Source organism: Equus quagga, chromosome 21 (assembly GCF_021613505.1).
Source record: "Equus quagga isolate Etosha38 chromosome 21, UCLA_HA_Equagga_1.0, whole genome shotgun sequence".
In the NCBI taxonomy this organism is placed as follows: domain Eukaryota; kingdom Metazoa; phylum Chordata; class Mammalia; order Perissodactyla; family Equidae; genus Equus; species Equus quagga.
In genome coordinates this window covers 10,339,428-10,358,366 of record NC_060287.1, presented here as the reverse complement: position 1 = coordinate 10,358,366, position 18,939 = coordinate 10,339,428, and the positions used below count along the sequence as shown (strand labels likewise).

Here is an 18,939-nt window from a genome sequence, read left to right as displayed (position 1 = left end):
ATTCTTAATATAATAGCAAATTAAAGATTCTAGGAAGCATCAGTTTTTACCAGGTGTTTCTCACTCTTGTATTTTTTTAAAAAAGAATTAATCCTTTTTTCATCCCATATGTAGGTATAAGTTGTTTTGAAACTAATTGTCTTTTGATGTTATATGTTATAAGTAAGGCATCAGAATTCATTGTAGTGGTCTTTGAAAGCAGAAAGCTTCAAGTACCATCTTACTACCAGCTGTTTTACTTAGGACTCCATCATTGAAAGTAGTCAAAAGTTTTTTTTTCCTTTTGCTGAGGAAGATTCACCCTGAGCTAACATCTGTTGTCAATCTTCCTCTTTTTGCTTGAGGAAGATTCATCCTGAGATAACATCTATGCTGATCTTCCTTGGTTTTGTACGTGGGTTGCCGCCATAGCATGGCCGCCGATGAGTGGTATAGGTCTGCACCTCGTAACTGAACCTGGGCTGCCAAAGCAAAGCATGTCCAACTTAATTACTGGGCCGTGCGGCTGGCCCCAAAAGAAGTCAAACTTTTACTCGTGATTTTTTTTGGTGCTAGTTCTCATGGCTTACTGTGTTCTAGTTTCATATAAATAGCCTCAACACTTTATCCAAAATGATAGTCAAAGTACAGCCAACAGCACTAATTTTCACCTGATTCTACAAAATGAAAAGCTTTTTTGTCTTACAACATATATTACCATTGTCACTAGTGCCTGATTTTCTACCTCTACTACCTTAACAGATTTTTAAAAAACAATACTTAAGAAAAGGGACTATCCTGAGAGTCCTCCCTCATCTGTTTATTAAACATAACCCAAAGACAGAGTTAAACGATGGACTGTACTGATGAGTGGCTTAAAGCCAAGAGACCCAAGGCAGAGCCGTTCTAAAGTCAGACTGAGCCTGGCAATGAGAGAAGGAGAAAAGTCTAATGCAGAGCATTCCACCTGGAAACAGAGGGCATGAGTGACTGCAGGCTCATTTCTGCACTCTCTACATGCTATAAACATAAATCCCAGACTACAAACAGATTATCAAGCAGGCAGGAAGTGACTGCCACTATCATCAAATCATAAAATGTCCTGGCTCATCAGATATCAAAGCTGCTGATTACCACTATCATGAGATTGTATAAAGTCTTGGGAACATATGAGTCTCAAGACAAGGTCTATTACAGATGCTCTATATAGATGTGCTATATATGACACAGGTAGAAAATGAGATGAGAACCCAATGGTAATTCTAAGACTTCTAACTTCCTGTCTATAGTTCCCGCTCTATCTAATCGACAGAGGAAAATGCTGGTACATTTGATCTCTTATATAAATAGATTTCCAAATAAATTCTTTTTCAGATATTATAAAATAATTACTGAGTCAAACCAGGGATTATCATAGCATGAACAATTCTATATTTCACACAGTGATAAATGTACTTTTACTCAATTTATACCACTAATAGCTCAAATTGGATTTAACAAATGGGATCACGGATCTGTTATATATATGTAAAGACTCTTTATATAATCATACAAACACCATTCTTTATTAAAAAAAAAAAAAACTCTCCAAACACCATTATAACGCATATAAAGTAATATGTAAGGGCACGTGCATGCAGACAATTCTGCCAGCATTAACTGGCTACGTAGATCCAGCACTCTATTTACTTAACTACTTGAAGTCCCAGGACCTTGTAATTAATGATAAATCAAGTCAACATAACATCATTCCAAAGAGGGTGGTGAATTTATAATTTATGAAAAGTAGGGCTGGAGAAATAATGTAGATTTGGTTTTTAAATCAAGTATGTAAATGCATCGGAAAGAGCTGAAAAGAGAGGGTGGGAAGAATCTATTAGAAGGTCCTAGAAATGCACTTATGCTTGGATTTAACTCGCTGTGACTCTGCCTGATAAATATTCATATATTTTAATCCTAACCTTCGTCTGAATTAAACTTGTAAGTGGCAAACATGAAATAAATAAATAGTTGGATTCAGCCTGTCACTGTGACTGTAGCACAGAGCACTCCACTTTGCACTGAGTACTCCCTGGGTGGTGATGAGGCCGAGTACTTACCTACAGAGCACGGTATGGTCACAGTGCCATGGATCAGGGGCTGCATGGCTGTTATGGGCTGAATTGTGTCCCGTAAAATTCCTATGCTGAAGTCTTATCCCTCTGTACTTCAGAATGAGACTGTATTTGGAGACAGGGTCTTTAAAGAGGTAATTAAGGCAAATGAGGTCCTTAGGGTGCACCCTAATCTAATCTGACTGGTTCCCTTATAAAAAGAGGATATTAGGACTCATGCATACAATGAGGAAAGAACAAGTGAAAACACAGGGAGAAGATAGCCATCTACAAACCAAGGAGAGAGGCCTCAGAAGAAACCAAACCTGCCAACACCTTGATCTGGGACTTTTAGCCTCCAGAGCTGTGAGGAAACAAATTTCTGTTATTCAGGCCACGTAGTTTACGGTACTTTGTTATGGCAGCCCTAGAAAACTAACAGAGAGCTCATGGATGAGGATTGTCACAAATTACTCGTTATCAGTTCAGACATAGCCACTCTTTATCCTTCTTTATATAGTTTACAAAAATTCTGCCAAGGAAATTCATAATTTGAACAAAATTTACAAAGTAAAGATGCCACAAACCCAAGACTCATATACCATACTCTAAAAATAGTTCACACAAGTCTAGTCACAATAATCAAACTCATCCGTCAGAGTTAATATATTTAAATCATTAAAAAGCAAAAATGAAAAAAAGTTATCCATGCCTTACTAATATATTTAATTCACATTTTAACAGTTAGTAGCTCCTTAAATTCTCTTTTCCCCTCCTTTCTTTTTTTTTTTTTTTGAGGAAGATTAGCACTGAGCTAACATCCACTACCAATCCTCCTCTTTTTGCTGAGGAAGACTGGCCCTGAGCTAACATCCATGCCCATCTTCCTCTACTTTATACGTGGGATGCCTACCACAGCATGGCGTGTCAAGCAGTGCCATGTCTGCACCCGGGATCCGAACTGGTGAATCCTGCGCCACCGAAGCAGAACATGCGCACTTCACTGCTGCGTCACCAGGCTACGCCCCCCCCTCCTTATTTTTTAATAATTGTACAAATTGTGCTTGTAATTGAGCTTCTTCATGAAAATGGTCTATGAATATTTTTTTTTTAAAATGCAGTGTAGTAATTTGAGAAGACAATTTCTGAGAAAATAACTTTTGTTTCCATGTCATAATCACTGCTATCAAGAGTGTGTGCATTTCTTTTATTTGGTGCATTAAGAAGTACCTGCATTTATATGATTTCAGTTAATCACTATACATTAAGTCATAAGTATAAAATAACATGTAGTTTTATTATTATCTTTTTGCCAAGTCAGAAAGCAGCCAGAATAAGTTTCAGGACGTGTTAGGACAATAAATTTAACTAAAACACAATTGGTTATCAAAATGCTAAAAGGAAGTTCAAGCTAAAATTTTAAAAATATCTTTAGTCATACCTCCATGTTGTCTATTTTTGTGAAAATTATCATAAAAACTATTTGAGAAAATAACCATTGGTTTCGACTGGATAATATATACTATGATAATTTTGCATAATACTTCTATGAAATGAAAAATTAGAAATTCAAAAATATTTCAAATTAACTTTCTGACCTTACAAATATTTCAATATATTTCTTTGATATTTCTGATATTAACTTTGAAAAACCTGTGTGCCTCATCATTCAGCTTAATAGCTATTATTCAGAGATTAGTTAGAATTTATATTTAATTATCAAACACATTGAAATAAGTATTGCAGAATGTGAGACAATAAATATAGATCACAATTTTCGAGCCTAGTGTAATTTATAAGTGTGATGCCAGGCCCTTTAACTTGGCATGTTTACATTATTTAAAGCATTTTTGAAAAGCATCACTCAATGCCAGAAGCCCCTCAAAACAAACATAAATAAGATGTGGAAAGGGCTACACACAGCTTTAGGCCAGATTTTCTCCCTTATGTATTCAACCCAGACATGTTTACATCAAGGTTGGATGTTTGACTAGTTTTTCAGTTAAGAGCACTCTCTTCTAGATAATAAAAACTGATAGAACAGCTATAAAACTTATAAAATGCCATTGCAGGGGTCCCATAAATGTAAAACTGCCGATAGAGTTTGGGGATTTACACCTAGTGTTTGTCCCTTCACAGACAAAATGCAGAGAGCCACTGTAATAACCCTTCAAAATCAGATAATATTCTGACAGCTCAGTTTCCCTGACAAAAGAGAGCTGGGCAGAAGCCAGGAGGCCCAGGTGCACTGTGTCATGCCAGTATTTAATGCAGTCTAATATCAGATAGATGCTAGTGAGAGAAAATACTTCAAATAAAATACAGATAATAGCATGGACAGCCACTCATTGCAAAATTACTTGTGCTCATCATGCTGTGAGCTTTGTATTAAAGTTTTCTGTCAAGTGGCAGGAATCACACGGAGAAGAGCCTCAGAAAACCCTCCTTGTAACCTTGGATAAAGATCTATAATATTAGGCTTTCATATGATAATGGCAAATGATGTCCTTTTTGAAAAATTGCTGACTGGTAATGAAAGTCCTAATCAGATTGTGGCTGGAGGACCAGGAGGTGGGGAATGATGCCTGTGACACCCTTCTCCCCCACCCCTTTAGCAAATTTTGTGAAGCTGACAAAACGGGTGAGTCTGAGAGAATTTATCCTACACGAATTTCCAACAAAGCCCTTAGGGTTGTTTTATAAAACGAGAAGGTCGCGGTTTAATAAATGCTGGGCCACCTGAGGCACTTTCATTACAGGTTTTCTCTAGACAACATCACAATGTTTGCAGGAGTGTCCTGTGCTCTCTTGAGAACACAAGCGTTACCTCCTCAGTGAGAGTCGATACTCTATGCAAAGGTATGAAGGAAGGTGATTCGATTTGCCTCTTGGTGCACAAAATTACTGTTTGTAACACTGCTATAGTTAGAATTGATATTCAAATAAGTTTATTGTCTTCTATTTGAACGTAAAATTCTGAGGGGCAAAAGAAAGAGGACACTTTGGACGACTAACCGGTGAATCTGGTAAAGGTTAATCCTATGCCATGACATCAACTACAATACCGTCTATTTGTTTGCCACTATAAAATAACCTTTTAAAAATATTAAAAGTATACATTGTATTAGTTTCTTAAATAACTAGCTTATTAGAAAACTGCAAGGACTCGAGATGCTTGACAAGATATGGAAGTCAATCATTCCTACAAGTAATATGAGGCTTACTGTTAATGAATTTTTAATGTAATTTCTAATGTCAGTGGACACATTTTCTAGTGATAGAGAGCCAAGGCAAAGATGCAAGATTCATAGATGTTTTCATCCATTTCAATGGACTTACCATCTGTGTAGGCTTCTCTGCGCAGATGTCCTGGCTGGTGTTTTTGCTTCTTGGCTGGTCTGGCCTTCTGCATCACGGCAGCACTCATGTTGCTGTCTGTAGAAACAGGGCTGGTGGGTCTAGGGCACTGGGCTGTGTGAAAATGGCGGCGGCCTGAGGAAAAACAACAAAGCCAAACCCATCAGTGAATTTTAATTACAAGAGTAATAATTAAAACAAAACATGAAAACTAGAAACATCTCTAATTTTTTTTAAAAAAGCTTTAAACAAACTGCTCTAGCAAATAATAGGATTTTTGTCACTCTCCTTGAGCTATCCACTGGGAAAAATACTTTAAAAGCATTTTCAGCCTCTCTTTTCTTCTTTTTAACCACAATACTTTTATTCTGTTCAAGTTCATGACACCTATTTATTCAAGAAAAATATTCCAATTATTTTTGCAACTAGCTTCACTAAAATTATTGTTAAACAAAAATATTAATTAAATTTTTGTATAATATATCCAATGTCTGTTGTTTTCTCAAGAAGAATAGCCAGAGTCCTTAAGAAATACATGTTCTAAGAATAAACAGCACTAATTACATCCCCTATTTTAATTAAATATATGTTTATGCTATTCTTTGAAGGCAGACGCCTAATATCTTAATACATTCTCAGCTTATTTTCTCTTAAGGTGGCCTGAAATTAAGCTAGCTCACATATTTAGATGTGCCCCAAATTATTTACACCCTTTTTTATCACAAGGTGTTTACTTGCTGGTTCTATATACTTAAAGTGATCCCTCCAGAGATTTCTGTTTTTTGGTGGCAGCAGAGGTGGGTTTTGGTTATTTGGTTTCAGAGGGACAGTACTTGCAGGTGACAGTGATACTCACTTTGCTAATAGGACATGGTGCATTTCAGTGTTCTCAAGTTCTCTGGCTGTCTTAGAGATGTTGTGTATATTACAATGGCACAAGATATTTAATCCATAATGGTAATCAATATCTATTGGTCCTATACTTGGCCTTCACTATTTTGGTTTCTAGAAATTCCAGAGACACAAATCCAGAACTTTCTGTTGTACCACAAGAAAGTTCAAACAGACCTAGACAACATGTCTTTTGGCTATAAACAGGAGAAGTCACATATAGTGAAGTCAACACATTTAAAGATGCTAACTGAAGCATATTAAATAATAGACATTAATGCAGCCAAGTGAGAAGCAACATGATTGGACTATTCATTCATATTAACTTCAAGTCATATGATAAGCAGAACCCTTTCCTGAAAAGAACATTTTAATAGTCAGGGGCCAATGCCTATTTAGTTCATTATAATTATGAGCCAAATGAAAACCAGAAGTGCCGCTAAATTATAATACAATAAAATATTAAACCAAACTCTCTTTGGCTATGATGGAGACTATTACAATTAAAGTTACATATCCATGAAAAGAGAGAATTAGGGCTGAGACTGAACCCATTATTTATTCTATTGTGTAGGCCCATCTCCTACTCATAGACCCTGAGGCATAAGGTCGTTTACAGATGAATTTTCAACGTTATTTCTATGTTTCGTTGATTTAATGAACTGAAACATACCCTTAATGCAATCTGAAAGCAGTAGTTTGAGATGCTTAATTTCACTTTCTTAATTTTTTTTAAAGAAGATTAAAAAATAAGGAGCAACAAAAGCTACATATAAAGTTAAACGTTATTTATTTATTAGGAAAGATAGGTAGATTTGCAAATTTATTTTATTACACTCAATAGCTACTGGGAGAAAAAAAGGAAATTTGGTTGAATATCATAAAATACAGGCCTGGGCTGAAATAAATATGCATTCTATAATAATATGTTGAAAGATATTAGACCTTTTTTTTCCTGCAACAGATTCTTGATAAATTATATATAGAAATAACTTCATGATGTGAATTAAATTTTCTCTGAATATATTCAGCACTGACAAAAAATAATAACCAATCCAATATCTGAGGAGAACATGGAAAACTACCAACGTGGTAGTTATTAAACTATCTATTAAATTATTAAGAAAAATAAAACAACAAAATAGCAGTTATTGATTTGTTGTGATAGTCTTTTCTGTCTCAGAAACGTATTTCTTTCTTGCTGACTACATTATTTTATTCTACTATTTGTATTATCTTGGCTACCAGAAATACACACACACACAATGTGCGTGTGAATGTGTTTGTATGTATATATATATGTGTGTGCTGTGTGTGTGTGATTGTGTATATACATATTACATATATATATTACACACACACACACACACATATATACGTATGTATTCCATTCTACGGAAATGAAAATCAAGTGATAAATTTAGGATTTCAATTTAAATTCTTTTCTTTCTCATACTATTTACTTTCTAAACAGGGTTAGGAGTAGGAGATAAGTAAAAATGGGTTAAAACATAGGAATGGATATATGGTGATAAAAACAGACTACTGGCAATGAAAAGGGAAAATAGAAAAAACATATATAAGTTTTCAGATTAACTTGCCCTCCAAATTATTAGATTAACAATGTTTACCTTAAGTATGGGACATCTTTATGCTTGAAAATGTATGTATGTTACAGACATCTTTATATCTTTCCAGGTGAATTAATATTCTAATTGAGAGGGTGTGAAGAGAATGGGTTAAGGAGAAATAGCTCAGTTTCCAATGGTTTAGTGTCTCCCCTGAATATTTATTTCTCCTAGAGAATGTCTAATTAAATGGGATAAGAGAACTGCCATAACGAGTTTATTCTGTTGACTTTTTACATCTTAAAAAAAAAAAATACCATATAACACAAACCTCGTTTAATTGGCTATATGCATACCTGAAGAAATTGCGTATATATTTGCTGTGACTATCTTAAAAACGAAGACTTCCCAGGTAGCTTCACCCATTCTATAGGACTTATTAAAGAAAAATAAAATAGAAGATTTAAAAAGTCTTGTCAAGAAAAAGGAAATAATCAAGTCATGTCATACTCTCAGACCTTGGTTTCCTTAGGCAGCAAAAAAACCCACAAAAAACCAAACACAGTAATAATTTCTGCATTTCACATAGGACATAAGATTTATAGGAGATAATCAGCGACTGACATACACACATTGAGTTTTCTTTTCCAGCGTGGTGAAAAGCGTACAACTTACCAGCAGCATCCTGCATTTGACGGCGGGCCACTTTCAGACCAGCATACTCTGCTGCAGCCGCCACCGCCTGGGCAAAATCGGCATCAGTGAAAAAAGAGCCGTCGGAAGAACTCACGCTGGAGCGTCCACTGGAAATGTTGTCCTCTTCTGAGGCTGAGCCCCAGCCATTGATCATGGATCCAGTGACAGAGCTCTCGAGGTCCCCAACACTGGAGGCAGGGGTCTGCTCAAGCCCGCGTAACAAAAGCCTTCTGGTCTGCATCTTGGCTACTTCCATGTCGGCTTCATCCTCCTCCTCTTCTGGTGCATCCGTATCCATATCTGAGACCAGGGGTCCTGAAATGTAGCCATAAGTATGCGGTGGGGAAATCGGCCGTGGCGGTGGTGGGGGGCTCACAGGCTGCCGTCTGCAGGAAGAAACATAAACAAATATGGCTCAGCTCATTAGTTAAGACCCAAAAGAATAAATTAACCAATAAATTCACGAGTACCCTGATTTGATCTTTGCTGCTGTGGAGCTAATTTGTTCAGAAGAAACAACTGGAAATCAGAATGTGACAAAGTTTTATTTTGGATTTTTTAAAGATTTTAATTTTTTCCTTTTTCTCCCCAAAGCCCCCCGGGTGGATAGTTGTATATTCTTCGTTGTGGGTCCTTCTAGTTGTGGCATGGGGGACGCTGCCACAGCGTGGTTTGATGAGCAGTGTCATGTCCGCGCCCAGGATTCGAACCAACGAAACACTGGGCCGCCTGCAGCGGAGCGCACGAACTTAACCACTCGGCCACGGGGCCAGCCCCTTATTTTGGATTTTAATAAATTTAAAATCAAAACCAGAGGCACTTCCAAACTAGGCTACCTTTAGATTCAAGTTTAAAAACGTGAAAGATTTATGCGATCTGAAGAGAAACCAGAGTATATTTAATAGAAATATACTCAGCTAACTGTAGGTCTCCTTGTGTTTTACCGTTTGGAATATGTTCAGTTAAAAAAAGAGAAGTAGTAGTTATTTTGACTTTGATACTTATGTATTTGCCCTGAAGCCTATGGGATATTATTGACAGCTTCGTATTACCAAAGACAACAGACATGGCATCAGTCCTGAAACAGATTGCTCAATAAACCTATAAACATGTTCCTTTCCCTTTTCTTTCATCACTACTCCCACCATTGCAAGCAAAGGGATTCATTCAATCCATTCATTCATTTACTCATTCTACAGAGAGTAGAATTTCATAGGTTAAAAATTTATACATTCAGCATATGACAATTTCCTTTAGATTTTACTCTATGAAAAAAAGTGCTATGGGAGCCAAGAGCAATTTTTCTCTGAATTACTCACTTATGAGCTTCACTAAGGTTATTAGCTATTTTCAAGTCTATGGCTTTCACCGTTATTCCACTTATCTGTTTAATAAAATGCTTAAAAGCATTTTTCTTGATGTCTTGGAATTAGTTAAGGACCAAAGCTGAGGACAAATTGAAGTGATAGCTACAACGAAAGTTCACAGAGTTAGCAATAACCAGTTTCAGCCATCTCTCCACAGCCCTGGAGAACATCATCAGTTAGAAGCAGTCCTTGCACTACCATCCAACACCATCACCCATGGTCACTATGAGATGACTGAGAAGGTAGAGAGCGTTTATACGTTAGTGGAAAGTAAGGTTTATGGAGAGAAGTTATTCTCAAGGAAGGAGAATGGCCAAGAGATTAACTCCTTAATTAGGAAAGTACCTCAATAAAGGGAAGAGATATAGTGATTTCTAGTCGAAGGACTACTTAGTCAGTGGCTTCTTTGACAGTTCCAGTGCTCTCTAAGCAAGGTTAAAGAGATGACATAAGGGGGAATATCATTTGGAAGGGTCATGACAGCACCTCATCAAATTCTGTGCTCCTGAGACGTCAAGAGGATAGATTTCTCACAAGCCTGCCAACTTAAGAACTAGTGTCGGAGGGTAGATGAGATTAGGATCTAATGTCATCTGGTGACCTCCACAGCCTGGGAGACTAGGAGCGATATGGCATAAATGCCGCTGACTGGTAGTCCAACTGAAGTGGTGGCTAAATTGGTCAAGGACCACAAATGCCTGCCCAGGACTGAGTCCTTCATCAGTGGGGTAAGTTGGCGCCAGCCCTCTTCCTTCACTATCCTTATGATACTCATAGAGTAAAATGAGATAGAGTAGTCATTAGGGGTATCCAATAAGACTGAATTCTCATTAAATTTGCCCTTTTTATGTTTCCTCTTCCTTGCTTTAGTACTTAGGAGAATGCACCTGAAAGAGGCAGGAGGAGAGAAGCAGTTAAAAGCAGAGCATGCCCCCTTACTCCATACCACCATAGCCACCGACTGGTGCAATCTGCAAGGGATGTCTGGGAGTGCATGAGAATAGTTTTAAAATGTACAGGACAGGGTCTTAAATGAAAGGAAAACAAACAAACAAAACCATACAGGATCTGCTCAAGGTCTAACTAAGGGACTTACTATAGAGAGAAAAAAGGAAGTTCAATATAACACAGTTTTGGGGATGGGATGGGAGGGGTTCAACGAAAAGAGTTTTCTGCTTTCCGTCCCAGTGAATTGACACACTTCAATAAACATGTTTTACTAACACAAATGGAAAGCATTAAACATAGAGTATTATTAAAATACTACAATTAACTCATTTATTGAGCACCTACTTTGTAGCTAAGTATATTTTACAATATTAACTCCCTTAATTCTCATGACAAATTTCCAAGGTACTTCTTTTAATACCATTTTATAGATGAGGATATTGAAATTCAGAGGAATAAAGGGGCTTGACAAAGTTCCCACAACTAGTATGTATCAAATGTAGAATTTAATCACACATTTCATTTCCAAGGTCATGACCTTTCTTTTAGGAGTGGTATTATTACGTACATACATAGACATACATATATACACATACATACACATATATGTAATAATAATATATATACACATCCATATATGTATATACATACGCACCATTCTTCAACATAATGTGTTATTTTTCATTTATGGGTGGTTTCTAATGCATCTGTGTGTGGCACTAGAAGAAATATGAAGAATGTGCCAAAGCTGAAGTTATTTAAGAGATTAAAATGGATAATTGTTTCAATATGGATTGTGTTATACACATAGGAGGGAAACCTTTGTTTAATTTGGACTGCAATAAAACACCATACTTAAAAGTCAATTTACAGTCTTTGTCAGCATGCACATCCAAAATACCACAAGAAACTTCTTTTTTTTAAAGACATGGAAGACTTTTTAGCACAAAAGGGTCTATTTTAACCATCAATAAAGGGATGTGGAACAGCCAACTTCACTATAAAAGGATGCCGGCATTGTTCTATTTGGATAATTCACATTCTGTAGAGCAAAAACATCTTCATGTTAAACAAGGGCTGCTTTTAACTACTACCTCCCTGTACAAATGCTGAGCAAAGACAGAAAAATTTATTCAAACCATCTGCAAATAAGGCAAGCCCAGGGAATGTGTGATAAACATGTACAGTTTGAAATATGTAATATATTCTATTTGAAAACAAAAAGCTATTTCAAGATGCTGCAATCAAGTGGGACTTGCCACAAATGAACCTCAACCCTCTAGATTTTTCCCCCTGAGGGGTTTCAACGTCTTCTGAAATAATGTACAAGTATATGACTGCGAATCACAACACTCTAGGCTCCTGCAAAAATGATGCCTTCATAAATGTGTTCAAGAGAAGAAGGGGACAATGCCTTTAATTTATGAAAACAGGTGTTTATATAGTTCACCACATACCATTTACCAGGCAAAAGACAAAAGGGGGAAAATGCATACTTTTGAGAGTTTTTTCTAGAACTGGTAAAGCTTCAATACTTTGTATAATTAACCATTTCCCAGTTTGTAAATAGACAAGATATTCAATTTTCCTTTGCCTTCTTATTTTCTTTTCCTTCCCACTATATCATATTCAGTTTGTCTATATTAATAAAATATGAGTAAATTTCCTATTCCATATATGAACATCACTTTTACTTTTCAAGAGACTTTTTACTATCAGCTACAGTCAACTCAACATTACCAGACACTTTTTGAAACAATATATGTAAAAAAGTTTAATTATATTATTTTCATATTTGTCTGAAAAGAGAGAAGAAAGACTCCTATTATGCTGGTCCCCTAGTTTCCCAAGTTTTAGACAAAAATGGAATAGCCTAGAAGTTCATTAGAATGTCAAAATTTCAATATCTATAACAACACAAGTCTGATATGTTATCTAATTAAATATTGTAGTGTTATAATGGTTTTAGTTCAGTAATTTCCTATTGATATACATCACACTATTTGTATATGCCCCTAATCAATAAACATAAAAGTAAAAAATGATGTATTCATTCTTTAAACATTCACTGTGCACTCACTATGGTGAAGACCCTACTAGATTCTGAGACCGAAGGGATCACAAGCAACTACAGCTTTGGGAATGCTTTATACTTTAAGCCATGGAAGGATTCCATTTTAAGGCATACATACATAATAAAGCTAACTATGTATCAGGCCATGGCAGACTGCATTTTGCAAAGATGTCCATCCCAAATGTTCTTCTGGAATAAGAATTTGCCAGTCCCTCATCAAGAGAGGTGGTTTAGTTCTACACCCCTGAACCTGAGTGGACCCTGTGACTGCTTTGGTCAAAAGAATTTGGCAGAAGTGAGACTGTGCCAGATCTGAATGTAGCTCTTAACTGGCCTGGCAACTTTCTCTTCGTGCCTACTTAGGAGCCAGCTGCCATGTAAGAAGTGCTACCACCCTGAGATCCCTATATTATGAGAAGTGTGGGCTATGTGGAGAGACCCTGGATGATGAGACTCCATGTAGAAACAGACAAAAGCCGCGGAGCACTGAGACATCAGACACATGAGTAAAGAAAGTAACTCGGAAGTACTTCTTCCAGCCCCAACAGCCCAGATGAAGACATGTGGATTGCAGATGAATCGCTGAGGCGAATCCTTTCAGAATTCCTGATTTATTGAATTGTGAGTAAAATAAAATGGTTGTTTTATGTAATTTGTTAGGCAGTAATAGAAACAGGAACTCAGGCACTATGTTAGAAATTCAACTAAATAAAATAGATATGTACCTTAACTGAAGGGACTTGTAATCCAGTGGAGGAGACAAACAATTAAATTTGCAATGATAATGCAGAATTGACAAAGCTCCATGCCAGAGGAGGTCTATGTGCTGTGAAAACACATAGGTTTGACTCCTCTTTCAGAGTTGGGGTGTGAGGGAAAGATTCTGTGAAGAATATCTGACATTTAATTTTGGACCTACAGGATACATAAATGTTAGCTCCAAAAAAGAGAGGGGATAATGGCATTCTAGGAAGATGGGACAGCATATGGAAAGACCTCGAGGTGGGTAAGAACACTGGCCCATTCCAGGAACTAGAAGAAACTTAGAGTGAAGGCAACAGAACAGTGAGGAGGGGAGCAGCAATGGGTAAGGATGGGAAGGCTCACAGGGGGCAGTCAAAAAGGGCCTTGATTGCTACATTAAGGAGTCTCGCCTTTATTCTAAGAGAAACGGGAAGCCATTGAGAGATTTTAAGCAATGGAGAGACATGATCAGTGTTGCATTTAGGAAAATGCCTCTGCACAGCCTGCAGCAGGAAGATTAGAGTGAAGAAGGGGCAAGGTTAAAGGCAACAAGACCACTTATGTACCATTACAGTAATACAGGCAAGAGAAAATGGATGTAGGAAGTAGGACAGTGCTTTTATGGATGTAGATGTGTGCATCGCTCTGAGTGATATCCAAGCAGTAAAAATCTGTGGGAACAAGGAGTTGGATATGCAGGTCTGAAGCACTAGAAGGAAATCTGTAGAGAGAGAGTTTTCTATCTCTAATGAGTGCATCATCAGAGGAGTGGCAGGATGGTGAGTAACATAAGTCATCTATTGATGGGGCAGGCATCTCTATAGGTGAAGGATTTGAGAAGAAGCTTCACTCAAGGATTTAACTAGAGATGGGAAGCATAATACTGTATATAGTATCAAAGAAGTAGACATGACTTAAATGTCCAACATTAAGGAATTGTTTAAATAAATTCTAGTACACATTTGTTTAACATAAGTATCTTGAATAAAAAGTTAATCACATGGAAAAATACAGTGTTCAGTGGAAAGAGTAGTTTTAAAAATAATATTGGCATATCATAAATTCCAAACAATGTGAGTGTTTGTGGAGATGAAGGATTTAAAAAATCTTTACTGAGGTCTTAAAAGTGACTATCTGACTACATAGATCATTGGTAGTTTTGTATTTTCATTTTGTTTATCTGTATTTCAAAAATTTCTATCTACTATGCCTTCATCATAAAAGAGCAGTAATAGTTTTTCATTTCATAGGTTTTCATCTTCTTCTTATTAGTGTCCAGTATTATTCCCAGCAACAATCCTGGAAATAAAATTCTTAATTTCTTTATAGACTGAAAATCATATCTTTTATAAAAGGCTGAATATAGTCAAACTGGATTTTAAATGCAGGTACCCAATACATTTCCCAATTATACATGTCCCACATCAAGTTCATATAAGTATTCATCCCCCTAAAACAGCAGGGGGTAGGTCAACTCCAAATTCTCCCGTAGTATCAGATTCCATTCATCAAATACTGATTGAAGAAAGCTTTGTGGAATTAAGTGGCATGAGTAAGAGATGAGCTTTGCCCTCAAAGAGCTTTTAATTTAAATAGGGAACAGAGATACAAATAGCAAATGTGAAGAGTAAATGAAAGGAATGGTTGATTTTTGTCAAGTGACCTGAGGAAAATTTCACAGAGGGGATGCATTTGAACAGGGCTTGGAAAGATGAGAAGTGCTTGCCAGACGATCAAAGAAACAGCATGTACAAGACACACGTGCTTAGAGAGGACAGTAAGCAAGTTGAGGATTTTGGTGACAGATGGCCACGGTGATGAGGATTTTTAGGCTGCTTAATTTTAAAATGGTTTATGATGAGGATTTTTAGGCTGGTTAGTTTTAAAACTACAGATGAGATTCAGGCTCCAAGGAGTGGAATTTGTTTGCCCCCTTGTTGGGAAACATTTACATTTCTAAGGGAAACCTCTATCTGTGAAGATGCCTCCCTCTCTGTGCCAGGAAGAAGGGGGGATGGTCTTATCTCTAGAAGCTCTTAATCAATGCCAGAGGCAAGAACTTAAGTTGGTTGCTGTCTGGCAATCTCATGTAACTGGTTTAGGGTGGTGGTGTCTAACCTTTCTAACCTTTACTTAATCCGATTTGATTCTTGTCTAAAAGTCATGGGATCACCCAATGACCAGACCCCACCTGCACTGATACCATTTTAACTTTTTTTCATGTTCTTTCCTTTGTCTTGTAAAGAGATGAATCATATACCTATGCCTTAAATTTAGCCCTAACCCTCAACTCGGGGCAGCAGCAGGAGCTCTGACTGCCCGTGGGTCCTGTCCCCATGCACCAGCTCTGCCTGCCCATGGGTCCTGTCCCCATGCCAGCGGGGGCAGCAGCAGCGGCTCTGCCTGCCCATGGGTTCTGTCCCCATGCCAGCAGGGGCAGCAGAAGCGGCGGCAGCAGAAGCTCTGACTGCCCATAGGTCCTGTCCCCATGCTATTCTATACTATTCTCTAAATAAAAGAGCACTACTGCCAGATCTTAAAAGTCTAAGAAATCTTTCTTTCGACTCCTCGGCTCACAGACCCCGCATCAACGGGAGGCAAGAGTGGCCTGCCCTCCTGCTAGCTCCCGAGCAGCCCTATGTGGGCCAGGAAGTGGCAATGCTGACCTGGATGTTGGTGAGTTTAAGACAAATCCAGGGAATCTCAAACAGACTAATTAGAAAAGAGGGTGTGTGGAAGAACTGGGAGGGAAGAAGTAGGTAAAGGGGAAAGGATTGCAAAAGGCTTTAAATATTGGGCTAAAGAGTAAGACTTGACTCTGAGTGGGGAGTAACATTACCAGACTGGTATGTAAAGAAAGTTAATGCAGAGAGGACTGCAAACAGGAGAGAGAAGAGAAGCGGAGATCCCTTCAAGGAAATGACAATATTTCAAGGGATAGGGACTGAGTGCCTGCCTTAGCAGCTGCAGGAATGGAAACAAAGGAACAAAATCAAGAGATATTTTGGAGTTAGAAATGAAGTGACTTGGTGCATAATTTAATTTCAGGAATGGCAGGAAGGTAAAAGAAGTCTTTAAACAATAGGACAATCAAGCTGATTTCAAAATGGGAAAGGTATTTTTTGTGATTTTGCCTATTCCCATGCCTGCTTTATTTTTACTACGTTGGTCAGGTAAATAAGAATTGATAATTCTAAATAAGATAGCCAACAAAGGAGGAGAAAGAACGAGTTTGAAAGGTCAAATGCAAAGACAAAGAATTTGGTTTTGGACATGAGTAGTCTGAGATGTCCAGATGAAAATATGATGGTAGGGCTCAAGAAAAAGGGCGAAAAAGATTGAGAAGCCTTTAGATTGATCATTAGGAGGTTACTTTCAGTAGCCTGATGGAAGCAAAATGGTATAAGCCAGAATGCAGTGGGCTGAGGTGTGAGTGGGAATTAGGAAGGCAGAAGTGGTTAAACAATCCTAAGGAGCAGGAGGAAAGAAGAGCACGGTAGGAGGCTAAGGAAAGTTAAAACAGTGATCGGATTAACCGTGAAGAGGAAGAAGGATTGAATAAAGTGGAAGAGGCTGGAAAGGCAAGATAGATAAGGATAAACTGATTTTTTATTGTTTTCAGGAAAGGTGGAGAGGATGACATAAGGAGCACAAAAGATGAGTCTTGCCAGGAAGATAATGGGTACCACTTGTGACACAGAGGAGAAAGTGAAGAAATAGGTAATTTGAGAGAATGAAAGGAGAATGCTAAGGCGTCTCAGAGCTAACAGCCTCTATTAGCATTTGCTTGGAACAAGAGTGGCAGAGATGATCTGTAACCTTAATAGGGAAAAGAGATGCCTTATTTGTTCTCAGTCTTCATGAAGTTCCGTGCGTTAATAATATTGAATTTAAATGTATGGCCATCCAACTTCCTTCTTGTCACATAGAAGAAGGTTTAACTACTTCCTTCATTTTAGAGAGCATACGATTTGAATTTGGTAATAACTTCTTACTGATAGAATTGTTAATAAACGTTGCAAACTCCATTTTAATGTACAGAATTCAAGCAGCGTAAACCAGAATTTGTTACTCATTCAAGAATATTGAAGGGAGATCTTCTGAGGCAAATAATATACTCAGTTTCAAATGATATTGGGAATATAGAGAGTAATATATATATATAATATAATTTGTCAAGGGCAATAAAATAGTACAAACAAAATCATCAACAATGAGAGAAGAGCTAACACGATGCAGTGATAGCTTTTATGTGCTAGAAATGACAAGTATTTGTGTATAACAAAAATGTACTGGTTGGCAATGCTGAATATATAGATTAAAAAAAAGTCTGAGACACACACAAATTATTTAGTAACTTGGACAAAAGGATTCCAACCTAATGTCCCAACCAAAATAAAGGTACCTGAGGTCAACACAAAATGAATATATCAAGAGGGAAAAAATCACTCTGCAGACTTAATTCGAAAAGACAGAGGAAAATCTATTTTGCACAGACCAAAGAAGTAACTTACCCATGCATAAGGAAAACTAAGATACAAAAACACTTGTCATCAATAAAATGTTATAAGATTAGCAACCCATATATTTACTACATGATCTCCATGTGTTTATGAATGCAATTATCATAAGTGGGTGAATATTAATGCACATTATTTTATGGTTGCAAGTTCACTGGGATCAATTAATCTAATGTGCTGGTCAACAATATTGCTTGCTATGTTAATTACGGGGGCTTACTGTGTGATGATACTGGAAAAAAGCTCACGTGACATTAAAATTACTTCATGTAATCACATTCTACATATGCCACTTAAGAGTGGGAATTATCTGATTTGTCAGCAAAGAAGGCTAGTGACAACGTACCTCCTGTCGGGTTGGTGCTGCACGTGGCCAATCTCCTCTGGGCAATCCTGTAGCATGGGCTGGAGTTCTTCCTGTGGAGAGGGTGTCAGAGTGGCAGTGGACTGATGGCTATAAGACACGGCAGCTGGAGAAGAAGCTGCTCCTCGCACAGGGGGTGTGGGGCCTCGTTCATCTTCGTCTTCTTCTAATTCATCTTGTTGCAAATACATCCTCGCTGGTGGCACGGGACATGGCATTTCTTGGTCATAGCTAAAATAAATTATAAGGACACATGGATTTACCTCAGCTTATTCAAATAAAATATTTGCATAACTGGAGGAACCTCAGCTTTGAATTGCTTTTCAAATCTGAATGTT

At 37.4% G+C, this 18,939-nt stretch overlaps 1 protein-coding gene across 4 annotated transcripts in view; it reads right to left on the bottom strand.

Moving 5' to 3' along the window:
- ROBO1 (roundabout guidance receptor 1) overlaps positions 1-18,939 on the bottom strand; it is a 380,310-nt gene that overhangs the window by 11,071 nt on the left and 350,300 nt on the right. For all 4 annotated transcript variants that reach the window (XM_046648052.1, XM_046648054.1, XM_046648053.1 and 1 more), the window contains 3 exons: positions 18,584-18,832; positions 8,564-8,970; positions 5,412-5,564 (listed from right to left, as the gene is read on the bottom strand). In XM_046648052.1, coding sequence (XP_046504008.1) covers positions 5,412-5,564; positions 8,564-8,970; positions 18,584-18,832 — 809 coding nt within the window. The remainder of the gene's footprint in view (positions 1-5,411; positions 5,565-8,563; positions 8,971-18,583; positions 18,833-18,939) is intronic.